At 42.8% G+C, this 26350-nt stretch overlaps 2 protein-coding genes across 2 annotated transcripts; both read left to right on the top strand.

Annotated features, from left to right (window-relative positions):
• Window positions 1–643: 643 nt before the first annotated feature.
• LOC106563117 (adenosine receptor A2b) lies at window positions 644–12890 on the top strand. The gene is given in 5 exon segments (XM_014128343.3): window positions 644–882; window positions 7318–7863; window positions 7865–7978; window positions 7980–8137; window positions 11163–12890. Coding segments are annotated over 4 exon segments (1413 nt in total). The 5' UTR covers window positions 644–882; window positions 7318–7797; the 3' UTR covers window positions 12238–12890.
• Window positions 12891–20764: 7874 nt separating this feature from the next.
• LOC106563120 (small nuclear ribonucleoprotein Sm D3) lies at window positions 20765–26158 on the top strand. The gene is made up of 4 exons (XM_014128352.3): window positions 20765–20888; window positions 25277–25415; window positions 25554–25746; window positions 25885–26158. Exons 2-4 carry the CDS (start codon window positions 25290–25292, stop codon window positions 25950–25952), a joined length of 387 nt encoding a protein of 128 aa, XP_013983827.1. The 5' UTR covers window positions 20765–20888; window positions 25277–25289; the 3' UTR covers window positions 25953–26158.
• The last annotated feature ends 192 nt before the right edge of the window (window positions 26159–26350 follow it).

The following is a 26350-nucleotide window of genomic DNA, read 5'->3' as shown; positions in this document are numbered from 1 at the left end:
CATCAAGTCTGGAACCAACGTGTATATAGCCAAATTGTGTTTGCTAATTAATTGTGTGTTATTCTTTTTCGAATATTTTTATTTTTTTCTCTCTGCATTGTTGGGAAAGGCCCATAAGTAAACATTTCACTGTTAGTCTACACCTGCTGTTTACAAAGCGTGACAAAAAAAATAGATACATTACATTTACGTCAGAGCAATCTCTAGACCTCAGTGAGCTGGTACCCCCACAACTGTTATAGATTACCCCTGCCACAGTAAAGGGCTAGATTAGTGGTCATATGCCAGGTTTGTACTATTAGATAGATTAGTGGTCATATGCTGCTTGTACAGTAACAATGGATAGATTTGACCATGGTCTAATTTTAGCATCAGATCGGTAGAATTTCTGTGGATTCTGATGTCACTTTGGGGATTGACGTTTATCCCACCCGCAATGCTTTTCATCCACGATAAACTTCAACATGTATCAACGTAATCTGCTCATCATTGAAACTGGTCCAGGTACAGCTATTCTGAAGTAAATGTACAATTATAACAGACCAATAGTTACGTCACACACACATAGCTGAGCTGCCTAAATCCCACCTCCTCTTGACGACCTGTAAGAAAGTAATATATTGCACGTCGTCAGAACGGCGCATTGATCAGAGCATGCAACCGCGTTAACCTGTTCTAGCTTCTGAGTGCATCAAGACCGAAACCTCTCCAACAGGCGGAACATCTATATCATTTACAGCCATATTTTCCTCTAGACAAACTTTCACATTTTGAAGAAGCATGGTTTATGTGAATATTATGAATTCGCTTGTAGCCTATGGAGAGAAGGCTTGAACATATGTTGTACATTTGCGTCGGTGTATGTCTTGACAAGACAAAAAGGCAAGTATTTTTTTTATTTTTTTACTTTCACTGTATGGTTAATCATAAAGGGTAATCGGAATAACTATTGGTCGTAAATGATTCAAATGTCCCAAATCTCAAAGTGGCTCTTAATTTAATTAAGGTTAAATATAATTGTCGAAATTGTGAAATATTCGAGTTTCTTTTTGTGTCCATTTATTTCAGGTTAGACACAATAGTTTTGGTGATTTAATTTACTTGATCCCTCCTCATTAAATTAGTCAACAAAATTGAAACTGAATGGAAATATGGCTACTATAAGCTTCATAACTCAATTACTACCTATAATATACTAACATGATCAACAGACCTACTTCTTGCAGTCTTCCTGGATTGACTGAGCTGAAATTGGAATTGACCACGACTCTGCTATCTATCAATATAGAAATATGTTGATTATGTAAACATATTGAAAAACTTTATCCTGAGAATGAATATCATCTGCATCACCTGGCTATAATGCAGATGCTGATTGGTCGCTTGTTTTGGGCTATGTAGTCTCGACTCTAGACTACAACCTCAAAGACCTATTCCACGACAAGCTCTCAATTACAACAACCATAAATTATCCTCACTGTTACACCAACTATAAATTACCATCACTTTTACACCAACTATAAATTACCATCACTTTTACACCAACCGTAAATTACCCTGGCGTTGTTTGTGTCTGTATTTCAGGACAAAGATGTAGTCAAGCCGTAATTCTCCTTACATCAGCAATTCACATAGTGGTATGGCCAACAGCAACATTCCTGTTATTCGTTTTCACTCACTGTGGTGGTCCTCTCCACAACTGGTCCTTTGATTGACAGGTCTGCAATACAGTCCTTCCAAAGGATGTGCGAAGCTTATCACATCCTTCAAGGCGCACGCACGCACGCACGCACGCACACACACACACACACACACACACACACACACACACACACACACACACACACACACACACACACACACACACACACACACACACACACACACACACACACACACACACACACACATTAATGCCGATTTACACACCATACATTGTACACTGACTCATAGATTACAGTACACCTATGTGCAGTCTTAGAAAAAGGTGCTATGTAGTACCTAAAAGGGTTCGTTGGCTGTCCCCAAAGGAGAACCCTTTGAAGAACCCTTTTTGATTTCAGGTAGAAACCTTTTGGGTTTCAGGTAAAAAAAAATACTTTACACAGAGGGTCCTACATGGAACCCAAAAGGGTTCTACCTGGAAACAAAAAGGGTTCTACCTGGAAACAAAAATGGGTTCTCCTATGGGGACAGCCATAGTGTACAAGCAAACAAACTGAAAAAAAGCTGCCCCATTTGAATTCCTGCACCACCTTTATCATATAACACATTAATGATCCACGTGAAGCCAGTGAAGCCAGGCACGTAGCTTATTCCTGCCTCTGAGGTTAGGTAAGGCCAGTGGTAACCTGATCTTGGAGCATTTCGTATTATCCTGTATGCAAATCTGTGACACTCCATTTAGTATGATATGTTACATTTCGTATGGTATGTATTAATTTGTGGATGTCTATCACCCATTTTGTACCAGTCAAAAGTTTGGAATCATGTAGTAACCAAAAAAGTGTTAAAAAAATGTAAATATATTTTATATTTGAGATTCTTCAAAGTAGCCACCCTTTACCTTGATGACAGCTTTGCACACTCATGGCATTCTCTCAACCAGCTTCACCTGGAATGCTTTCCCAACAGTCTTGAAGAAGTTCCCACTTATGCTGAGCATTTGTTGGCTGTGGTCCAACTCATCCCAAACCATCTCAATTGGGTTGAGGTCGGGTGATTGTGGAGGCCAGGTCATCTGATGCAGCACTCCATCATTCTCATTCTTGGTCAAATAGCCCTTACACAGCCTGGATGTGTGTTGGGTCATTGTCCTGTTAAAAAACAATTGATAGTCCCACTAAGCACAAACCAGATGGGATGGCTTATCGCTGCAGAATGCTGTAGTAGCCATGTTGGTTAAGTGTGCCATGAATTCAAAATAAATCACAGACAGTGTCACCAGCAAAGCACCCCCACACCATCACATCTCCTCCTCCATGCTTCACGGTGGGAACCACACTTCACGGTGGGAACCACACATGCGGAGATCATCCGTTCACCTACTCTACATCTCACCAAAAAGACACAGTGGTTGGAAACAAAAAACTCAAAAGTTGGACTCATCAGACCAAAGGACAGATTTCCACCGGTGTAATGTCCATTGCTCGTGTTTCTTGGCCCAAGCAAGTATCTTCTTCTTATTGGTGTCCTTTAGTAGTAGTTTCTTTGCAGCAATTCGACCAGGCCTGATTCACGCAGTCTCCTCTGAACAGTTGATGTTGAGATGTGTCTGTTTACTTGAACTCTGTGAAGCATTTATTTGTGCTGCAATTTGTGAGGCTGGTAACTCTAATGAACTTATCCTCTGCAGCAGAGGTAAGTCTGGGTCTTCCTTTCCTGTGGCGGTCCTCATGAGAGCCAGTTTCATCCTAGTACTTGATGGTTTTTGCGACTGCACTTGAAGACACTTTAAAAGTTCTTGACATTTTCCGTATTAACTGACCTTCATGTCTTAAAGTAATGATGGACTGTCGTTTCTCTTTTATTTGAGCTGTTCTTGCCATAATATGGACTTGGTCTTTTACCTGTCTTCTATATACCACCCCTACCTTGTCAAAACACAACTGATTGGCTCAAATGCATTAAGAAGGAAAGAAATTCCACAAATTACATTTGAACAAGGCACACCTATTAATTGAAATGCATTCCAGGTGACTACCTCATGAGGCTGAGGGAGAGAATGCCAAGAGTCTGAAAAGCTGTCATCAAGGCATGATTTGCTTAACACTTTTGGTTACTACATGATTCCATATGTGTTAGTTTTTAATGTCTTCACTATTTTTCTGAAATGTAGAAAATTGTAAAAAAAAATATTTAAAAAACCCTTGAATGAGTAGGTGTGTACAAACTTTTGACTGGTACTGTTATCATGTCACCTAAATACACTACTCGACCAAGAGTATGTGGACACCTGCTTGTCGAACATCTCATTCCACAATCATGGGCATTAATATGGAGTTGGTCACCCCTTTGCTGCTATAACAGCCTCCACTTTTCTGAGAAGGCTTTCCACTAGATGTTGGAACACTGCTGTGGGGACTTGGTTTCATTCAGTTACAAGAGCATTAGTGAGGTCGGGCATGGATGTTGGGCGATTAGGCCTGGCTCGCAGTCGGCATTCTAATTCATCCCAAAGGTGTTTGATGGAGTTGAGATCAGGGCTCTGTGCAGGCCAGTTAAGTTCTTCCACACCGATCGCGACAAACCATTTTTGTATGGACCTCGGTTTGTGAACAGGGGCGTTGTCATTCTGAAATAAGAAAGAGCCTTCCCCAAACTGTTGCCACAAAGTTGGAAGCACAGAATCGTCTAGAATGTAATTGTATGCTGTAGCATTAAGATTTCCCTTCACTGGAACTAGGGGGCCTAGCACGAACCATGAAAAACAACACCTGGACCATTATTCCTCCTCCACCAAACTTTACAGTTGGCACTATGCATTGGGGCAGGTAGCATTCTCCTGGCATCCACCAAACCCAGATTTGTCCGTCAGACAGCCAGATGGTAAAGCGTGATTCATCACTGCAGAGAATGTGTTTCCACTGCTCCAGAGTCCAATGGCGGCTTACACCACTCCAGCCGACGCTTTGCATAGCGCATGGTGATCTTAGGCTTGTGTGCGTCTGCTTGGCCATGGAAACCCATTTCATGAAGCTCCTGACGAACAGTTCTTGTGCTGACGTTGCTTCCAGAGGCAGTTTGGAACTCAACGATTTTAATGCGCTACGCACTTCAGCACTCAGCGTCCCGTTCTGTGAGCTTGTGTGGCCTACTACTTTGGAGCTGAACCGTTTTTGCTCCTAGACGTTTCTTTACGATAACTGCTCTTACAGTTGACCGGGGCAGCTCTAGCAGGGCAGACATTTGACAAACTGACTTGTTGGAAAGGTGGCATCCTATGACGGTGCCACGTTAAAAGTCACTGAGCTCTTCAGTAAGGCGTTTCTACTGCCAATGTTTGTCTATGGAGATTGCATGGCTGTATGCTCGATTTATACACCTGTTAGCAATGGGTGTGGCTGAATTAGCCGAATCTACTAACTTGAAGGGGCTTCCACATATTTTTGTATATATAGTGTATGTGGATATTCGTCTGACATGTTGCCTAAATATGTATGGACAAAACATTATGCACACCTGCTCTGACCAGGTGAATCCAAGTGAAATCTATGATCCCTTATCTATGATCCTCAATCAGTGTAGATGAAGAGGAGGGGACAGTTAAGACATGGAGTGTGTATGTGTGCCGTTCAGAGGGTGAATGGGCAAGACAAAATATTTGAACGGGGTATGGTAGTAGGTGCCAGGCGCACCAATTTGTGTCAAGAATTGCAACACTGCTGGGTTTAACCCACGCTCAACAGTTTCCCGTCTGTTTCAAGAATGGTCCTCCACCTAAAGGACATCCAGCCAACTTGACCCTACTGTGGGAAGCATTGGAGTCAACATGGGCCAGCATCCCTGTAGAACGCTTTCAACACCTTGTAGAGTCCATGCCCTGATGAATTGAGACTGTTCTGAAGTCAAAAGGGGGATGCAACTCAATATTAGGAAGGTGTTCCTAATGTTTTGTATACTCAGTGTCTATAGGACATGCACTTTGCCTTCAAACCCCACTAATTGCCCTCAGTACACTTCAGAAGGAAGAGCCCATGTTATGATGTGTCATTGTAGTTGAGAAGACCAGGTTGTGGAAATGTCAGCTTCCATTTATCAGCCTGTCTGTCTGCCCACTAACTTACTCTCGAGGAATTCTATCCCTGACCAGCACCCCTATTACGACCCTTTGCCCCCCTCTCCCTAGATTACACTGTCCTTATACCACTCCAGAGGGGCACAGTGGGTTGCAGGGTGAGGGAGGGGGTGAGGTGTAACAAACGGCCCCTTTGACCCTTGGGGCCAGGATTAAAGAGCATTCGCTCTGATTAAAAGCATGTTTCTTTTTCATATTCGCTCTGCCACGATCTCAGACATGGCTGCCAACACAGAGTTCATTGGGTTCCAGGGGAAGGAGCTGTCAAATCTTTGTCTAGACTTGATAGCCAAGAGGGTTCCCAAGAGGGTTGATAGCCAAGAAGATATTCAAGAGCCAAGAGGGCCTGATAACAACGAGCTACTTACTATAAACAGAAGAAAAGACCAGACCCCTGCATATTATCAGTAAGGGAACAGCAGTGTTTACGCTTTAGAAATGCTTCCTCTCATACCACGTCATGGTTTCCCTCTGTCTACTGTTCTGTCATCATACTGAACATTCAAGTGGTAATATCCATTTGTACAGATCCAGAGGTGTATGTTCGTTCAAAACTGTTCTTTTGAAATATTGTACAATTTTCCTGACCTCAATCATCAAGGTTTGTATAAGGATATTAAAGTGAGGCTGATACACAGTAATAACATGGCACTGTCCTGTGGAACCCACTACACTCAATAGACTAGCCCACATTTAAATCTCTCTTTGTTAAGGGGTTTGTATCTGGCAACAGGAAGGAAAGGGGGATACCTCGTCAGTTGTACAACTGAACGCATTCAACTGAAATGTGTCTTCTGCATTTAACCCAACCCCTCTGAATGAGAGAGGTGCTGGGGGCTGCCTTAATCGACATAGTGAACAGTGGGTTAACAGCCTTGCTCAGGGGCAGAACGACAGATTTTTACCTTGGGGATTCGATCCAGCAACCTTTCCGTTACTGGCCCAACACTCCTACCCGCCAGGCTACCGAATGCAAACAATTGCTTTAGATTTAGAATAACCTGACTGACTATAGTAAATGCTTTGGGAGAAGACGACCACACATTGAATAGAACAAGCACAGCCATGTTAATGATTACTATAGAAACTAGCTGTGTCGCCATAATTGCATTATTGTGACAGGGTCTGATGATGTGTGAGCTTTTTGGGGAGGGAAGCTGTTCTAAAATAAAAATCAGTATTTTGGAAAACAGAGCTGCTGGCTTTGGAAGACAGATTGCTGTTTGTGACCTGGTGTGTGTTGGTTGGACCTGCAGCCTGTTTGTACAGGGGACTTGTGATGAGATTGTTCGTTCTCTCTCTCTCTCTCTCTCTCTCTCTCTCTCTCTCTCTCTCTCTCTCTCTCTCTCTTCTCTCTCTCTCTCTCTCATCTCTCTCTCTCTCTCTCTCTCTCTCTCTCTCTCTCTCTCTCTCTCCTCTCTCTCTCTCTCGTCATCTCTCTCTCTACTCTCTCTCTCTCTCTCTCTCTCTCTCTCCTCTCCTCTCCTCTCTCTCTCCTCCCCCCCCCCCCCCGCCCGCAGGACACTGATCTTCATGTGACAGATGGGTTTGGCCACGGCAACACTCCTCCCCGCCCCCTCCCAGTGTCCAGCCACCGAGGAGGTTGCTGAGGTTAGCAACAGAAAGCACGATTGGACAGAAGAAGTGGAAGAAGAAGAGAAGCAAAAAACCTTCTGTAGAGTGACAGTACATTAGAGTGAATCTCAAATCTCAACTCACTTCTCCATTTGCTGTGTGGTTGGCAGTGGCACCATTTCCTGGGCGTCGGGTGTATAAACAGGAAGTGGTTAGTGGTGGTGGGGCCTGCTAATCCACTGAAGGGACAGTCTCTGGCAGCACTGCAATAGCACCTCACGTGTGTGTGTTGTGTGTGTGAGGCTTGCTGTTGGAGGGGGAGTGTCTGCACGTGTAGCGATGCGTGTAGAGACGAGGAAGCCCCTTCCCTGCTACCCTGACTCAGACTCTGGCTGTGACCTTCAACGTGACCCCAGCCCCACCACATGCTGAACAATGCCTCCCTGGTCTACATCGCCCTGGAGCTGGTCATAGCCTTTCTGGCTGTGACCCGGTAACATGCTGGGCTGCTGGGCCGTGTGCCTCAACAGCACCTTGCAGAGCATCACCAACTACTTCGTGGTGTCCCTGGCGGTGGCAGATATCGCTGTGGGCTTGCTGGCCATTCCCCTTCGCCATCAACCATCAGCACAGCACGGGCTTCTGTGCCAACTTCCACGGCTGCCTGTTCATCGCCTGCTTCGTACTGGTGCTCACCCAGAGCTCCATCTTCAGCCTGCTGGCCATCGCTGTGGACCGCTACATCGCCATCAAGTGCCCCCTCAGGTGATCTTAGCAGGGGAGGAGAGGGAGGGGATTGGAGGGGGTGGGACTGGGCTGAGGAAGGTGGTGACACTCTGCTCCTGTTTTCTTTCTAGAAACCAACAATGAAACATAAACAGGTATCATCGATGTTTAACACAATGTTTTATTTGCAGAACACCAAAGGCAGATCCTCTGTCCTGTTAGATCTTGGCTGTGATCTAAGTGACGCACAACAAAATGCATTTGTGTATCAAAACACATTATAGTGAGGTTATTTGATTAGGGTTCATCTCCCCACCGCAGGGCAGACAGAGGTAAATGTCTCCACAGGCTTCATTGGGTTAGTGTTTGTGTGCTGTTGGAAAGACTAAAAGGACTAAAGGCGTTGATCGTTATCATCCTGGTAAATCAACACCAAGGGAGAGCGGTGAGGGGGCAGGCCCAGGCACCGTATCGATAGAAAGGCCAGTGTTCTCACCTTAAACAGCCCTGGTGAACCTTACCAGAAACGTGCATCAGCTCACGTAGTCTCTCTGTCAGTGTGACGGGGTGAACATAGAGCATCGTCATCCCTCTTCAATCCATAGTCAGTTTCCCCAAAGAATGTAGGAACGTGTTTTAATTTCCTTACAATTCAATGTACATTTATAGTCTTTATAGTCTTGCCTTTAATAGCAAATGGAGATTGTTTATACATAACAATAACTGGAATAAACAATATTTTTGTGGATGTCAAGTAGGGTTAGATGAGTTAATAATTTTGACAATTATTTGTTGTCTTTATTAGTTATGTCTAATGGTCTTTTATAATGTGTTGTATGTGGAACGTCCCATGTGCCTCTTCTATTCTATACTGGTCTGTGACTGTGTAGCCGATTAGGATCTGTCAAACTCAACCCTCAGCCTGAATTGTGTCCATTTGCGCTGCCGGAAGAGCTTGTCAAGTCTTAGCTTTAGCGAGTGAGAGAGCGTTGTTATTTTTCTGTTTTCCAGTTCTCCATCAGGGTGTGATGACAGGTAGATAATGCTATCTGCTCAACACCAGTCATTAGCAACATTAACTGCAACAAATTGCTTGCAATAAAAATCGAGATAGCTAGTTTATTAGGGCGCTATATAATGTTTGCTTAATAAGGCACTCAAGCTTGCTTAAGGGGCAAATATGTAACTTTGAACATTTGTTAAGGGTTATTTGCTGCCATTCTAATAACATTTGAAACAAAACAAAACAACAACTTATTTTAAATAGGCTATGTCACAATTACCGTACACCATCATTTTCCCCTGTGGGCATATAATACTAAAACAACGCAGACTATGGAAGTTTTTACGCACATCCCAAACGGGACCTGCATGGCTAAAATAATGTGGGCCTGCCTACAATGCAGAGATAAAAAGGGAATCTCAGCTCACTGTTTTACTCCTCTCAAACTTGATATTTTAATACATCTTTGGGGATTAAGATGTATTTCCAATCGGTCTCAGGAGCCAAACCCTTTATCGGCAGTATTGACTACTTCGCGATTGCATTGGGAATTTAAACTAAATACAAAGTATACATTCATCAAAGGCACATTGGTCTACTCTTGTTCCACGCGAATATGGACAGTGCGTCGTGGCTGGATAGGCTGTGTTTCCGCTCTCAAAATTCATGGCATAACCAACTGCGTTACCTCTAAAAACAGTTTTTGTTTGATCTTAAATATCCCTAACAGCGCTGCCTGAAATTAGAACTTTGGATCATGTTTTTAAGGACACACCTCAAATATTTCCAACCAGCCCATCTAAACTGAAGACAGATAAATTCCCGAACCTGGCGTTAGGTCTAGAAAATGCCAGAGCGCCAGTTTTTACATTACGAATTTGCAAGCTAACGTACTTTTGACACTAGCGCCGCCTTAACCGCCAGCCGAAAATAGAACCCTTAAAAAGTAACCTACCCAACCCTGTTTCCATCAGGCTACAATCAAACAACTCAACCTGCAAACAACTTGGCAACAACCAAGTAGTTCAACTTGCAAATCCCTTTTCTTTATGAGAGTGAAATATTAAGACACGCATTAATGCTTCATAGTACACATGTGTGGGTAATCAAAGCCACTGTTTGGCCACAGTCGCAATTGCAATTTTGATTCTCCCGTGGGAAGGCATTGCTTTCATGGAAAAGTCCTAAAGCAGGTGTTTATTGCAAAAGGGCCCAGCCAGTATGTGTGTGTATGTGTGTGTGTGTGTGTGTGTGTGTGTGTGTGTGGATATGAATGAGCTTTCATTGGAGCCAGAGCTTTGGTGCCAATGACCATAGATCCAAGGGGCTTAATAAACTTGCCGCCGCCCTGGTCCAGAGAGGTCTCAGTCAAAGAGGCCTAAATCCCCCCTGGACCCCCAAACCCACCCCCATAACCACAAACAACAGGGTCATGTGCCTGTGGTGCTGTCCTCTGACTTCCACCCTGGTGTACATTATGAACTCCGGTTTAGACATGACCAATGGAAGAATACAGACAGCAAAACTTGTTAATATAGCCTGGTACCTTGTTCATGACGGCAACACTGATTTCCATTTGTCTAATGTCTGATGCAGAAACAAAGCAAAGCCAAGAAGGGTTACATCAGACTATAGATAAGCTTTTGTGCAATGTTCCCTAAATCACAATACAGGTAGGAAATGATTTCTTAAATCTAAATGTAGTACGTGACCTGATATCCACTGCTCCATGTCCTAGTATGGCAGGACTGGTCGAGTATCCCAAACAATGGACTCATTTTCCAAGAGCTTACTACTATATATGCAAATACTAGTATGTTCTCGGGATAAAGGCTTTTTACCCTCTGAAGCCTGTCCCATATGTTCTCTAAGCTCTCTGATTACAGGAAGTAAAAGTCATTGGTTGGGTCCAGGAAAGGTGAACTTGCTTTCTTATTGAGTGTTACTGGGAATGTCTGGACTTGAATAAAGGAGCCCTCTCATCCTGGGAGCATTTCTGTGTCATGTAACAATATAAAATGCCTATATGAATTCCTCTCATGTTTTCATGTGATCCTCTAGGTATAACAGTCTTGTGACGTCCGGGAGGGCAAAGGGCATCATCGCAGTGTGCTGGGTTCTCTCTGTGGGCATCGGCCTCACACCCATGCTGGGCTGGAACAGGGGTGTCAACGGCACCAACAGCAGCTCGTGCCCCGAAGGCATGACAGAGTGCCTGTTCGAGGGTGTGGTCACCCTGGAATACATGGTCTACTTCAACTTCTTCGGTTGTGTGCTGGTGCCCCTGCTGGCCATGCTGGTCATCTACGCCCGCATCTTCATGGCGGCGCGGCACCAGCTGAGACTGATGGACCTGAAGCTGGCTCACATGCACGCCCCTGGGGCATGCTCATCGTCCACATCGTCCCGCTCCACCCTGCAGAAGGAGGTCCACGCAGCCAAGTCTCTGGCCATCATTGTGGGGCTGTTCGCCCTCTGCTGGTTGCCCCTTCACATCATCAACTGCTTCAACCTATTCTGCCAGGACTGTGGGCGCCCGCACGTCTGGGTGATGAACATCGCCATCATCCTGTCCCACGCCAACTCCGTGGTTAACCCCTTCATCTATGCATACCGCATCCGGGAGTTCCGCCACACCTTCCGCAGGATCCTGCGCAAGCACATCCTGGGGCACCGGGAGGGGCATGGAGCTGGGGGAGGGGGTGGCAGAGGGCTGGGTAGCAGCAGCAGTATCACACGTGCCTCTACTCGCATCAGCATGGTGGACAGCTCATGTGGCACCATGGGGAACAATTATTCCCTGGAACCCAGCCCCAAACTTAGCCCCGCTCGGACCCCCATAGAGATCCATAGAGCTGGGAAAGAAGCTTACTCTGACTCCTGCCAATGGTCACCACCACAGTCAGACCCTGCACCAATCAGCTCCATTGAAAACGGACACAACAAAGGTGATGTCCCGGTCTCTCCCAGGCAGCAGCAATGCATCATGGGATGTGCGGACCAAAGTGGGGTTGAGACTACAAAAGAGTTGATGGAGGTGAAGGACAGTGGGAACATATCCTTTGTGCACGTCAGGCCTCTGTCCCCCACACTAACCAGCCCTAACCACTCAGTAGAACTCACTGAGGTGTCATGACATAGTTATCCCCATGATGGACAAGTTACTGATACCCCAACGTACATCATCAACTAGGAGGGGGAGAAGTGAGGGACCAGGTCAAAAGCATGTTCCCTTCATCTGTAAAATAAATTCTACCGAAATATTGGAAGTGGTTGCACTGACTGGAAATATATTTTCTTTCTTTATGGGGGAGACTTCTTAGCCTGAAAGGGCAACAACAAACTGGTATTAAATCACGTCTAGCAATTGAGCTTTTTTCTTTCTTCAAATGATTGTATCTGTTGTTCTTGTTTACTTATCACATAGCTGTTATTGGTGGACACATTTTGTACACGTTTCCTCTGAGGCTTTTTACTGTAGTCTAATAGTCTTTCAGAATTGAACATGTATGACGATATAAATGAATGGTCTGATCTACTGAGCACCTGTCATATGCTGACAGATTATGACCGAAACCATATTGACCCTGGAAACTGTCCAGTACGGTATGACTCAATATTTGGTATTGCTGGCCAACCACTACTGAGTTAATGCAACTACTGTATGTCAGTGTGAGACTTCGGGAATGTATTCTCTCTCTCTCTTGCAATGCATTATTCCTCCAATTGTGTCATATCATGTTTTCAAATGCTTGTCAGATTATTAAAAGACCAAAATAAGCTATGTTATCACTGTGTATGTGTTTTTTTTAAGTGAGTCCTGTTGAGGAGAGTGCATTATACAGCAAGTCACATATCGCTAGAAAAGGGTTCCAAAAGGGTTCTTCGCCTGTCCCCATAGAACTCTTTTTAGTTCCAGGTAGAACCCTATTTGATTCCAGGTAGAAATCTTTTGGGTTCCATGTAAAACCCTCTGTGGAAAGGGTTCTACATAAACCCAAAAGGGTTCTACCTGGAACCAAAAAAGGGTTCTTCAAAGGGTTATCCTATGGGGACAGCTGGTAGAACTCTTTTAGGTTCTAGATAGCACCTTTTTTTCTAAGATTGTAGAAATCTAGTAGTTTCTATAGAAAGCTATGACACTGCATCTGATTGGACAGTAAATCGCAGCATCCTATGATTGCACGCTCACTGCTGAAGTGAAAACAAATTACATTACCCTTAAGGGGAAAATGTATTGTTCCATGTAGCCTCCATATATAGCCTCTGTAACAATGAGTCTTGCTTATCTTACAGCCAAATATACTCTGTGTATATCTACTGAACGTATGAGGATGTCAAATCGATAACCTGGTCAAAAGCACCAGTCACCCGATACAAATCTATTGAGTAACAAGATAATAGTAATCATTTTACTTCAGAGCCAGAATCCCCTACAAGCATTGCCAACAAGGCAAAGCACACTGTTATCTCACTGTTCAAATAAAAGTGGACACATCTTTAACCTCCCCCCCACACACACACACACACACACACACACACACACACACACACACACACACACACACACACACACACACACACACACACACACACACACACACACACACACACACACACACACACACACACACACACACACACACACACACACACCACACACACACACACACACACACACACACACACGCTCACCAACTGGTGTGACTGTGTTTACAGAGTACTTGCTGACGCCAGTCACTGGGCCTAATGCAATGGAAATAAAATAAAGGTGCATTTGATGTCTTTTATTGTGCCATTACACCTTCCTTTTCCTCATTAAAACGCTCCTCCACTGTGGGAAAGACCTACATTAAGCAGTGTTTGCTCCCCAGCGCAATCGAGTGATGTGGAGGAAGAGTTCTCTCCATAAGTGCTACCAGCTTAGTTTAAAAAAAATATGCATTGCATTTATTGAGCATCTATCATAACATTATGTAGTGAATGAAAATGGAAGGTGGACATTAGCAAATGGCTCTTAAAAATGCTTTGTGTTGTGTTACTATGATAAACACGAGATAAAGGAAATCTGAAAATGAGCTCTATAACTTACAATGATTTCGGTAACCATCATAAAATCTCTAATTAATCACTGTGGTATGTTTTTGCCTTCTGAATGACATAATCAATCATAGTGAAAGCTTGGTAAAAAGAAAGGTTTCAGGTGGAGGCCTTGGCGCCATGGTGTCCTGCAAGAAAACAATGGCTCATTCAAGTGGGTTACGTTTACAGCGAGTCATATAGTAAATGTAACACACAGACAGCCTGGCAATAGTATACAACATTTGTCTGGTGGGTGCCATCATAGATTATACACATAATTAGCCTACCTGATCATCACTATGGTTATTGGTTTGTAAACATGCCATTACAAGCCCTTACATGTGTCTCTGCAGCATTCTCGCCACACATGCGGTCACATACTGCAAATAGGAAAGAGGGGACACGTGATGGGGGTCACCTTAGGGTCATGATAGGGGCTGCACCAAATGATTGATGTAGTATAATAATTGGTTATGCTTATGCTGTATTAATAGAAGGGGAAGGACTATAAGACCCTATCCACACTACATTTATAGGGTCCTGGACCACAGATTAGCAACATATGTATTATAAAGTTTAATACTGTCCCACAGTTCTTTTCTAGTCTCTGCCTCTTATAGAAACGGTCTGAGCAGATGTGTGAGCCATTGCGGTCAAAACTTGGTGTCTGTGAGAAATCGCCTCAAGGCTAAAAGAGATACATAGACACAGACCCCTCCCAGGGAGTAAATAGATAAGAGACAAGTCAGACATACCACTGTAAGCCATACGTGAATGGAAAATGACTGCTGAGCCCTTGTTTCACTGTATATGCATGGGCTTGGTCTCATGAGTAGAAGGTGTTGATGTAGGCAGTTACATCACTAGGGGTTGACTGCAAGTATATTAAAGCAACTTAAAGCAACTTTGACAAAATAATAATAATAAAAAAATAATAATAAAAATATATATATATATATATATATATATATATATATATATATATATATATATATATATATAAAGAAAAAAAGAATAAATAAATAATAAATAAATCAACTTTGACCTTTTTTATTTTGCAGAAATTACTCTGAAACATATGTGCTGTGTTTCCGTTGTCAACTTCTGTCTGCAATTGCATTAATAAAGGTTTGATTGATTTACTTAAAGAAGATATTGTCTGACTGCTGATTTCACCAATAAGCCAATGCTTGACAAGGAACAAGGAACCTACCCCGACATGCCCTCAGATTAATGTCTCTAGGTTATTGGCACAAACTAAATACAGTGGGGGAAAAAAGTATTTAGTCAGCCACCAATTGTGCAAGTTCCCCCACTTAAAAAGATGAGAGAGGCCTGTAATTTTCATCATAGGTACATGTCAGCTATGACAGACAAAATGAGAAAAAAAATCCAGAAAATCACATTGTAGGATTTTTTATGAATTTATTTGCAAATTATGGTGGAAAATAAGTATTTGGTCACCTACAAACAAGCAAGATTTCTGGCTCTCACAGACCTGTAACTTCTTCTTTATTAAGAGGCTCCTCTGTCCTCCACTTGTTACCTGTAGAAATGGCACCTGTTTGAACTTGTTATCAGTATAAAAGACACCTGTCCACAACCTCAAACAGTCACACTCCAAACTCCACTATGGCCAAGACCAAAGAGCTGTCAAAGGACACCAGAAACAAAATTGTAGACCTGCACCAGGCTGGGAAGACTGCATCTGCAATAGGTAAGCAGCTTGGTTTGAAGAAATCAACTGTGGGAGCAATTATTAGGAAATGGAAGACATACAAGACCACTGATAATCTCCCTCGATCTGGGGCTCCACGCAAGATCTCACCCCGTGGGGTCAAAATTATCACAAGAACGGTGAGCAAAAATCCCAGAACCACACGGGGGGACCTAGTGAATGACCTGCAGAGAGCTGGGACCAAAGTAACAAAGCCTACCATGAGTAACACACTACGCCGCCAGGGACTCAAATCCTGCAGTGCCAGACGTGTCCCCCTGCTTAAGCCAGTACATGTCCAGGCCCATCTGAAGTTTGCTAGAGAGCATTTGGATGATCCAGAAGAGGATTGGGAGAATGTCATATGGTCAGATGAAACCAAAATATAACTTTTTGGTAAAAACTCAACTCGTCGTGTTTGGAGGACAAAGAATGCTGAGTTGCATCCAAAGAACACCATACCTACTGTGAAGCATGGGGGTGGAAACATCATGCTTTGTGGCTGTTTTTCTGCAAAGGGACCAGGACGACTGATCCGTGTAAAGAAAAGAATGAATGCGGCCATGTATCGTGAGATTTTGAGTGAAAACCTCCTTCCATCAGCAAGGGCATTGACGATGAAACATGGCTGGGTCTTGCAGCATGACAATGATCCCAAACACACCGCCCGGGCAACAAAGGAGTGGCTTCGTAAGAAGCACATTTCAAGGTCCTGGAGTGGCCTAGCCAGTCTCCAGATCTCAACCCCATAGACAATCTTTGGATGGAGTTGAAAGTCAGTGTTGCCCAGCGACAGCCCCAAAACATCACTGCTCTAGAGGAGATCTGCATGGCGGAATGGGCCAAAATACCAGCAACAGTGTGTGAAAACCTTGTGAAGACTTACAGAAAACGTTTGACCTGTGTCATTGCCAACAAAGGGTATATAACAAAGTATTGAGATAGACTTTTGTTATTGACCAAATACTTATTTTCCACCATCATTTGCAAATAAATTCATTAAAAATCCTACAATGTGATTTTCTGGATTTTTTTTCTCATTTTGTCTGTCATCGTTGAAGTGTACATATGATGAAAATTACAGGCCTCTCTCATCTTTTTAAGTGGAAGAACTTGCACAATTGGTGGCTGACTAAATACTTTTTTCCCCCACTGTAAGTGTGCATTTAAGGTAACAGCTGGACGGAGAGATGTGTAGATCAGGGTCCCTGACAGGTTTATTTGAAGCTTGAATTGGGTTTTGGTCTGAAGCTGAGAGCAGGGCCGGTCCCATGCATAGGCGACATACAGTGCCTTCGGGAAAAGTATTCAGACCTCTTGGCTTTTTCCACATTTTGTTAGGTTACAGCCTTATTCTAAAATGTATTAAATTGTTTTTTTTCCCGTCATCAATCTACACACAATTCCCCATAATGACAAAGCAAAAACTGTTTTTTATAAATTTGTGCAAATTTATAAAATATAATAAAACAGAAATATCACATTTACTTAAGTATTCAGACCCTTTACTCAGTACTTTGTTGAAGCACCTTTGGCAGCGATTACAGCCTCGAGTCTTCTTGGGTATGACTCTACAAGCTTGGCACATCTGTATTTTGGGAGTTTCTCACGTTCTTTTCAGCAGATCCTCTCAAGCTCTGTCAGGCTGGATGGGGAGCGTTGCTGCATGGCTATTTTCAGATCTCTCCAGAGATGTTCGATCGGGTTCAAGTCTGGGCTCTGGCTGGGCCACTCAAGGACATTCAGAGACTTGTCCCAAAGCCACTCCTGTGTTATCTTGGCTGTGTGCTTAGGGTCGTTGTCCTGTTGGAAGATGAATCTTCGCCCCAGTCTGAGGTCCTGGAGCAGGTTTTCATCAAGGATCTCTGTACTTTGCTCTGTTCATCTTTCCCTTTATCTTGACTAGTCTCCCAGTCCCTGCCGCTGACAAAAACCCCCACAGCATGTTGCTGCCACCACCATGCTTCACTGTAGAGATGGTGCCAGGTTTCCTACAGACGTGACGCTTGGCATTCAGGCCAAAGAGTTCAATCTTGGTTTCATCAGACCAGGGAATCTTGTTTCAATCAATTGAATGTACCACAGGTGGACCAATCAAGTTGTAGAAACATCTCAAGGATGATCAATGGAAACAGGATGCACCTGAGCTGAATTTCGAGTCTCATAGCAAAGGGTCTGAATACCTATGTATATAAGATATTTCAGTTTTTTGTAAAAATTTCTAAAAACTTGTTTTCACTTTGTCATTATGGGGTATTGTGTGTAGATTGATGAGGAAATTGTTTTATTTAATCCATTTTAGAAAAAGGCTGTAATGTAACAAAATCAAGGTCAGTAAGCTGTCACTTTTTAAACATTTTCATTTAACCGTTATTTAACTAGGCAAGTCAGTTAAGAATTTATGTTTATTTACAATGACGGCCAACCGGGGAACACTGAACTGCCTTGTTCAGGGGCAGCACGACAGATTTTTACCTTGTCAGCTCGGAGATTTGATCCAGCAACCTTTCGGTTACTGGCCCAACGCTCTAACCACTAGGCTACCTGTCGCCCCTTAGGGGCCCCAACCCCCAAAAATGAATTTGTATTATTATTATTATTAATACGCCCTAACAATGAGTATACAGTATTAGTTCTCCATGTCCGACAAGAAGTATTGAGCTGCGGCTTGGAATATTCTATGTAATGTATTCTTAGTGAATTTTGTTTTTTACAACTGTTCAGAGAAATTAGTCATTGAAGTTCTTAGGTTGATATCGAATCCTACATCCTGATGTTACCAGGTTCTGACCACTAGATGGTGCTGTGCTATTAAAATATTTTTTTTTAAAGAATCCCCCCCTCAATTTTAAAGGGATAGTTCACCCAAATTACAAAATTACATATTGGTTTCCTTACCCTGTAAACAGTTAATGGACAAGGTATGACAACAACTCATACTTTGGTTTTGTTTACTTGGCCACTGTTTCAAATGCTAACTTTTTAGGAAGTCAATGGTACCTATATTAGCATTTTGCGGTTAATATCTAAATCACCTATAAGTAACATCATTGAGTTACACAATCAATTTTTAGATACTTTAGGATGATTTCGACATGAAGCGTGAAATTGCTAACAGGTACTATTGACTTGCATTGGATTTGAAACAGTGGACAACACTGTTGTGGATTGCTGTCATACCTTGTCCATAAACTGGAAACCAATATCTCTTTAAAAAACAAAATAACCTGGAACAGCACCATCTTGTGGCCAGAACCTGGTAATATCAGGATGTAGGATGGGACATAAATCTAACAACTTCAATGACTAATTTCTCTGAGCAGTGAAAAAAAAAACATCAAAACAATTCACTGATAAAACATTACATACAGTAGGATGAAGAAACAATACTCAGAGCCGCAGCGCCATACTACTTGTCAGACATAGAGAACTGAAACTAGTTCTGAAAGTAACACTCACAAGCCAAAAGTGGTCGACGGAAACTTCTAACTACATCACATATGTGCATATATGTGCACCACATCATTGCTCTCTAGCACTGTTCTGTCCACTGAGCCATTGGGCCCGCCTGGCAACCTCATTGGATAATGCTGGGCAGGCCTCTTTCTAGCTGTCATTCAAACGCAAAGGGCTGAATCTCATTGGCTAGAACTCGAATTGCTAGGGGGCTGGCCCATGTGTTGGGAAATGTAGTAAAATTGCACAGCACAGCCTCAAGAAAACTGTGGCTTCAAACTAGGTATTTCATGGTTAATTGAGGTAAAATAGTAATTCTGCTCATAGATTATGCATGTGTGAACTACACATTGACACATCCAGCCCAAATACTTTTAGTTGCCAAATTAACGGAGCATGTCTTTAAGTATATTTGAGCAGTTACATTTACTTTTGATACTTATGTATATTTAAAAGCAAATACTTTTAGATTTTTACTCAAGTAGCATTTTACTGGGTGTCTTATAACAATTGGGTACTTTTTCCACTACTAGATTCAACAGTGGTGTACAATCCTGTAGTACACCAATACTGACAAAAGGGAGGAGCATTGAGAGGGTGCATTGCTTAGAATGAATTACAGTTGCCTACATTACTTCATCCAGTGGCAGCCAGGGTCATGGCAATGTTTATCACACCAGCTGTGAAACTGACCAAACACTCTGAGGCGCTTTGAAGGAAGCACGAAACAAATGTTGTAGTTGTCATTGTCAATTAGCCTGAGAAACAGGAGAAATTAGCAAAAGTGGAAGTCGACTTAAGTATCAAAAGTAAAAGTAAAAGTATAAATAATTTAAAATGTCTTATATTAAGCAAACCAGACAGCCTGATTTTCTAGTTTTTTAATTTACTGATAGCAAGGGGCACGCTCCAACACTAAGATATTATTTACAAACAAAACATGTGCTTAGTGAGTCCGCCAGATCAGAGGCAGCAGGGATGATCAGGGATGTTCTCTTATTAAGTGTGTGAGACCATTTTCCTGTCCTGCTAAGCATTCAAAATGTAAGAAGTACTTTTAGGTGTCAGGGAAAATTCTTTAGGAATGCAGGGAAGTAAAAGTAATCAAAAATATAAACAGTAAAGTAAAGTACAGATACCGCAAAAAACGACTTAAGTAGTACTTTCAAGTATTTTTACTTAAGAACTTTACATCACTGACTGAAAATGATAAAAAAAATGGATTTCACATTGTACGTATATTTAATTTGTTTAAACACGTTAATCTAAACACGTTAATTTATTTTTTACAGTAGGACCATCTGTATTGAAAGAAGTGGGGTATGTCGAGAAAGACAACAAGTCCCATGAGGCATCACTTCATGTTTTAACCGGAAGCACTTTTTTCTTCTTCCTTTCTCAAGTTGCATTCTGGGTAGTCGGAAAACGCACAAAGTATTCTCGCTGTTCGTTCATTCATTCGTTGCACGTTGGGTAAGCTTGAAATACAGAATACGAAAATCAAGAAAGAACAACTTCGTTCACTTTGAAAGGTAAACAAACTACCAATGTTGAATGTTTGCTGTAGTTAATGTAGGTAGTTAGTTACCTGTTGTGTTAGTTGCTAGATTGCTTTTACTATCAGCGAGGTCGACACCCACCCTTGCCAGCATGCTAGACCCACAGATTAGTATTTTTATTTATTTAGCTAGGCAAGTCAGTTAATAAGAACACATTTTTATTTTACAATTTTGGCCTACCCCGGCTAAACACTCCACTAATCCGGACGACACTGGGCTAATTGTGCCGCCCTATGGGACTCGTCATCACGGCCGGTTGTGATACAGCCCGGGCTCGAACCAGGGACTGTAGTGACTCTTCTAGCACTGAGACGCAGTGCCTTAGACCTTTGCGCCGCTCGGGAGCCTATAGTTAACTATGTTTGGCTGTTTTTAAAGTCCTATTTTTATTTACCTGGCTCAGAAATTAACTATCAACATTGGTACAAAAACTCCCTTATATTTTCAGTAGAATTGAAAAGGTGTGTTACTTTGTTTACAATGTAGTCCAAAACATAAGGCCATGTTCAGATTAAGTGTTAAATAGTCACATGTGCAGGTGTGATTGCAGGGTCTAGTGAAAATCGTAGGCTTCGAGCTCCAACATGTAGGACTAAATAACTAGGCCTACAGAGAATTGAATACCATTGCCACAGTAATTGTAAGCCAGGCCAGGTGACAATACAATTGCAAAGAACCGCCACAGGTAGGAGGAAACCAGGAAGGAACCACTCAAGAGGGAGTACATCCTCTGGTTGGCCAATTACAAGTTCAGTGCATCTCATTTTACCAATAGTCCAAGGCTGAATCGGGCAAAGCATGCCATTGCCAACAATGGAGACCGATCTTGAACTGGGTCAGCAAGGTGAGTGCATGAACTGAAGACCACACATCGTAGGGGTCGGTTTTCCAGATCCCGAAGGACTCTGGCTCAGCACAACCAGGGGTAAGGCTGAGCAGATCAAGTACTTTATATACAGTTGAAGTTGGAAGTTTCTTGTTAACAAACTATAGTTTTGGCAAGTCGGTTAGGACATTTTATTTATTTCACCTTTATTTAACCAGGTAGGCTAGTTGAGGACAAGTTCTCATTTGCAACTGCGACCTGGACAAGATAAAGCATAGCAGTTCGACACATACAACACAGAGTTACACATGGAATAAACAAAACATACAGTAGAACAAAAGAAAACAAAATGCCTATATACACTGAGTGCAAATGAGGTAAGTTAAGGCAATAAATAGGCCATGGTGGCGAAGTAATTACAATATAGCCATTAAACACTGGAATGGTAGATGTGCAGAAGATGAATGTGCAAGTAGAGATACTGGGGTGCAAAGGAGGAAGAGATAAATAAATACAGTATGGGGATGAGGTAGATAGATGGGCTGTTTACAGATGGGCTATGTACAGGTGCAGTGATCTGTGAGCTGCTCTGACAGCTGGTGCTTAAAGCTAGTGAGGGAGATATGAGTCTCCAGCTTCAGATTTTTGCAGTTCATTCCAGTCATTGGCAGCAGAGAACTGGAAGGAAAGACGACCAAAGGATGAATTGGCTTTGGGGGTGACCAGTGAGATATACCTGCTGGAGCGCGTGCTATGAGTGGGTGCTGCTATGGTGACCAGTGAGCTGAGATAAGGCGGGGCTTTACCTAACATAGACTTGTAGATGACCTGTAGCCTGTGGGTTTGGCAACGAGGATGAAGCGAGGGCCAACCAACGAGAGCGTACAGGTCGCAATGGTGGGTAGTGTATGGGGCTTTGGTGACAAAACAGATGGCACTGTGATAGACTGCATCCAGTTTGTTGAGTAGAGTGTTGGAGGCTATTTTATAGATGACATCACCAAAGTCGAGGATTGGTAGGATGGTCAGTTTTACGAGGGTATGTTTGGCAGCATGAGTGAAGGATGCTTTGTTGTGATATAGGAAGCCAATTCTAGATTTAATTTTGGATTGGAGATGCTTAATGTGAGTCTGGAAGGAGAGTTTACAGTCTAACCAGACACCCAGGTATTTGTAATTGTCCACGTATTCTAAGTCAGAGCCGTCCAGAGTAGTGATGCTGGACGGGCGGGCAGGTGCGGGCAGTGATCGATAGAATAGCATGCATTTAGTTGTACTTGCGTTTAAGAGCAGTTGGAGGCCACGGAAGGAGAGTTGTATGGCATTGAAGCTCGTCTGGAGGTTAGTTAACAGTGTCCAAAGAGGGGCCAGAAGTATACAGAATGGTGTTGTCTGCGTAGAGGTGGATCAGAGAATCACCAGCAGCAAGAGCAACATCATTGATGTATACAGAGAAGAGAGTCGGCCCGAGAATTGAACCCTGTGGCACACCCATAGAGACTGCCAGAGTTCCGGACAACAGGCCCTCCGATTTGACACACTGAACTCTATCAGAGAAGTAGTTGGTAAACCAGGCGAGGCAATCATTTGAGAAACCAAGGCTGTCGAGTCTGCCAATAAGAATGTGGTGATTGACAGAGTCGAAAGCCTCGGCCAGGTCCATGAATACGGCTGCACAGTGATGGCGGTTATGTCTTTTAGAACCTTGAGCGTGGCTGAGGTGCACCCATGACCAGCTCTGAAACCAGATTGCATAGTGGAGAAGGTACGGTGGGATTCGAAATGGTCGGTAATCTGTTTAACTTGGCTTTCAAAGACCTTAGAAAGACAGGGTAGGATAGATATAGGTCTGTAGCAGTTTGGGTCTAGAGTGTCACCCCCTTTGGAGAGGGGGATGACGTGGCAGCTTTCCAATCTTTGGGAATCTCAGACAATACGAAAGAGGTTGAACAGGCTAGTAACAGGGGTTACAACAATTTCGGCAGATAATTTTAGAGAGGGTCCAGATTGTCTAGCCCGGCTGATTTGTATGGGTCCAGATTTTGCAGCTCTTACAGAATATCAGCTATCTGTGTTTGGGTGAAGGAGAAATGGTGGGGGCTTTTGCTGTGGAGGGTGCCGGGCAGTTGACCGGGGTAGGGGTAGCCAGGTGGAAAGCATGGCCAGCCGTGGAGAAATGCTTATTGAAATTCTCAATTACTTGTGCATGACACAAGTCATTTTTTCAACAATTGTTTACAGACAGATTATTTCACTTATAATTCACTGTATCACAATTCCAGTGGGTCAGAAGTTTACTTACACTAAGTTGACTGTGCCTTTAAACAGCTTGGAAATTTCCAGAAAATTATGTCATGGCTTTAGGAGCTTCTCAGAAGAAAATAAATTGTAGACCTCCACAAGTCTGGTTCGTCCTTGGGAGCAATTTCCAAACGCTTGAAGGTACCACGTTCATCTGTACAAACAATAGTACGCAAGTATAAACACCGTGGGATCACGCAGCCGTCATACCGCTCAGGAAGGAGACGCGTTCTGTCTCCCTAGAGATGAACGTACTTTGGTGCGAAAAGTGCAAATCAATCCCAGAACAGTAAAGGACCTTGTGAAGATGCTGGAGGAAACGGGTACAAAAGTATCTATATCCACAGTAAAACGAGTCCTATATCCTGAAAGGCCGCTCAGCAAGGAAGCCCACTGCTCCAAAACCACCATTTAAAAAAAGCCAGACTACGGTTTGCAAATGCACATGGGGACAAAGATCGTACTTTTTGGAGAAATGTCCTCTTGTCTGATGAAACAAAATAGAACTGTTTGGCCATGATGACCATTGTTATGTTTGGAGGAAATGGGGGAGGCTTGCAAGCCGAAGAACACCATCCCAACCGTGAAGCACGGGGGTGGCAGCATCATGTTGTGGGGGTGCTTTGCTGTAGGAGGGTTTGGTGCACTTCACAAAATAGAACATTTTTGGGTAGAACTGAAAAAGCTTGTGCAAGCAAGGAGGCCTACAAACCTGACTCAGTTACACCAGCTCTCAGGAGGAATGGGCCAAAATTCACCCAACTTATTGTGGGAAGCTTGTGGAAGGCTACCCAAAAGTTTGACCCAAGTTAAACAATTTAAAGGCAATGCTACCAAACACTCAATTAGTATATGTAAACTTCTGACCCACTGGGAATGTGATGAAAGAAATAAAAGTTGAAATAAATAATTCTCTTTACTATTATTCTGACATTTCACATTCGTAAAATAAAGTGGTGATCCTAACTGACCTAAGACAAGGAATTTTTACTATGATTAAATGTCAGGAATTGTGAAACTGAGTTTAAATGTATTTGGCTAAGGTGTATGTAAACTTCCGACTTCAACTGTATTATATGTGTATATACGTGTGTATACATGTATGGTAGGCTAGTCTAATCCTTTCCATTTTACTCAAACCAAATGCTGTCTCTTTTTTATACCTTTTGTTTTGTGATGGGTGCCAATTGTTTTCTGCAGACAATGAGTCTATACCTTGTCTCTGTTTCTACAGGACCCTTGCAAATATGTCCATTGGCGTGCCCATCAAAGTTCTGCATGAAGCCGAGGGCCACATTGTGACCTGTGAGACCAACACTGGTGAAGTCTACAGGGGCAAGCTCATTGAGGCTGAGGACAACATGAACTGCCAGGTAGGTCTTCTGATTGCCTTTAGCATTCAGACAAATGATCTTGTTTTAGGGGATATTTGTGAGCTCATCGGTATAGGTAGGGATGTGTTTGTCCCTTTTTTTTGAGTTGTGTATTAAGTGTATATAGCTTCCTTTCAGATGTCCAATATCACTGTGACGCATCGGGATGGCCGTGTAGCCCAGTTGGAACAGGTCTATATCCGGGGCAGCAAGATTCGCTTCCTGATCCTACCGGACATGTTAAAAAACGCCCCCATGTTAAAGAGCATGAAAAACAAGAACCAGGGATCTGGAGCAGGAAGGGGGAAGGCAGCCATTCTCAAAGCTCAGGGTGAGTGCTGCTGCTTCTACATGCACCTATGGAGAATGAGAGGCAATTTCTCATTTGCGCTCAACTAAGGATTTAAAATAAAAATGCAATTAACTGGTAACTTCTGCATCTTTGACAAATTGTCTTTTTTTTCTGCAGTGGCTGCAAGAGGACGGGGTCGTGGTGGAGGGATGGGAAGAGGAACCATTTTCCAGAAAAGGCGGTAGTATCTGTGTTGGTTAATTTAAAATGATCGCATTGTACAGTTTTTTTTTCTTTTTTTTTTTTCTTTACAGAATTGGGTACTCTACTTGATCTAAATCTTTTGCTAGCCTTTTTAATATTTTTTTTTCAAGACCTGTGTTTTGACATGGTATGTTTTATTTTTTTTATTTTGTGAAATAAATTGTTCCCATGTCAATTTGTATTTGAATTGCCTTTGGTCTCAATCTAATTCTTATCATGTGTTTTGTAAACAGGTGTAGACTAACAGTGAAATGCTTATTTACTGGCCCTTTCCAACAATACTGAGAAATGTCAAATTAATAGAGAAATAATAACATGAGGAATAAATACACAATGAGTAACTTGACTATATACGTGGGGTGCCAGTACTGAGTTGCTG

The sequence above is a fragment of the Salmo salar genome, chromosome 11 (genome assembly GCF_965601325.2).
Source record: "Salmo salar chromosome 11, fSalSal1, whole genome shotgun sequence".
Taxonomy (NCBI): domain Eukaryota; kingdom Metazoa; phylum Chordata; class Actinopteri; order Salmoniformes; family Salmonidae; genus Salmo; species Salmo salar.
The sequence above is the reverse complement of the archived record's forward strand: the minus strand, read 5'-3'. Positions and strand labels throughout refer to the sequence as shown.

Coding starts and splice junctions, on each gene's coding strand:
- LOC106563120 (XM_014128352.3), top strand. CDS start 25,290: ATGTCCATTGGCGTGCCCATCAAAGTTCTGCATGAAGCCGAGGGCCAC. Junction 25,416..25,553: donor AGGACAACATGAACTGCCAG/GTAGGTCTTCTG, acceptor GCTTCCTTTCAG/ATGTCCAATATCACTGTGAC. Junction 25,747..25,884: donor AGCCATTCTCAAAGCTCAGG/GTGAGTGCTGCT, acceptor TTTTTTCTGCAG/TGGCTGCAAGAGGACGGGGT.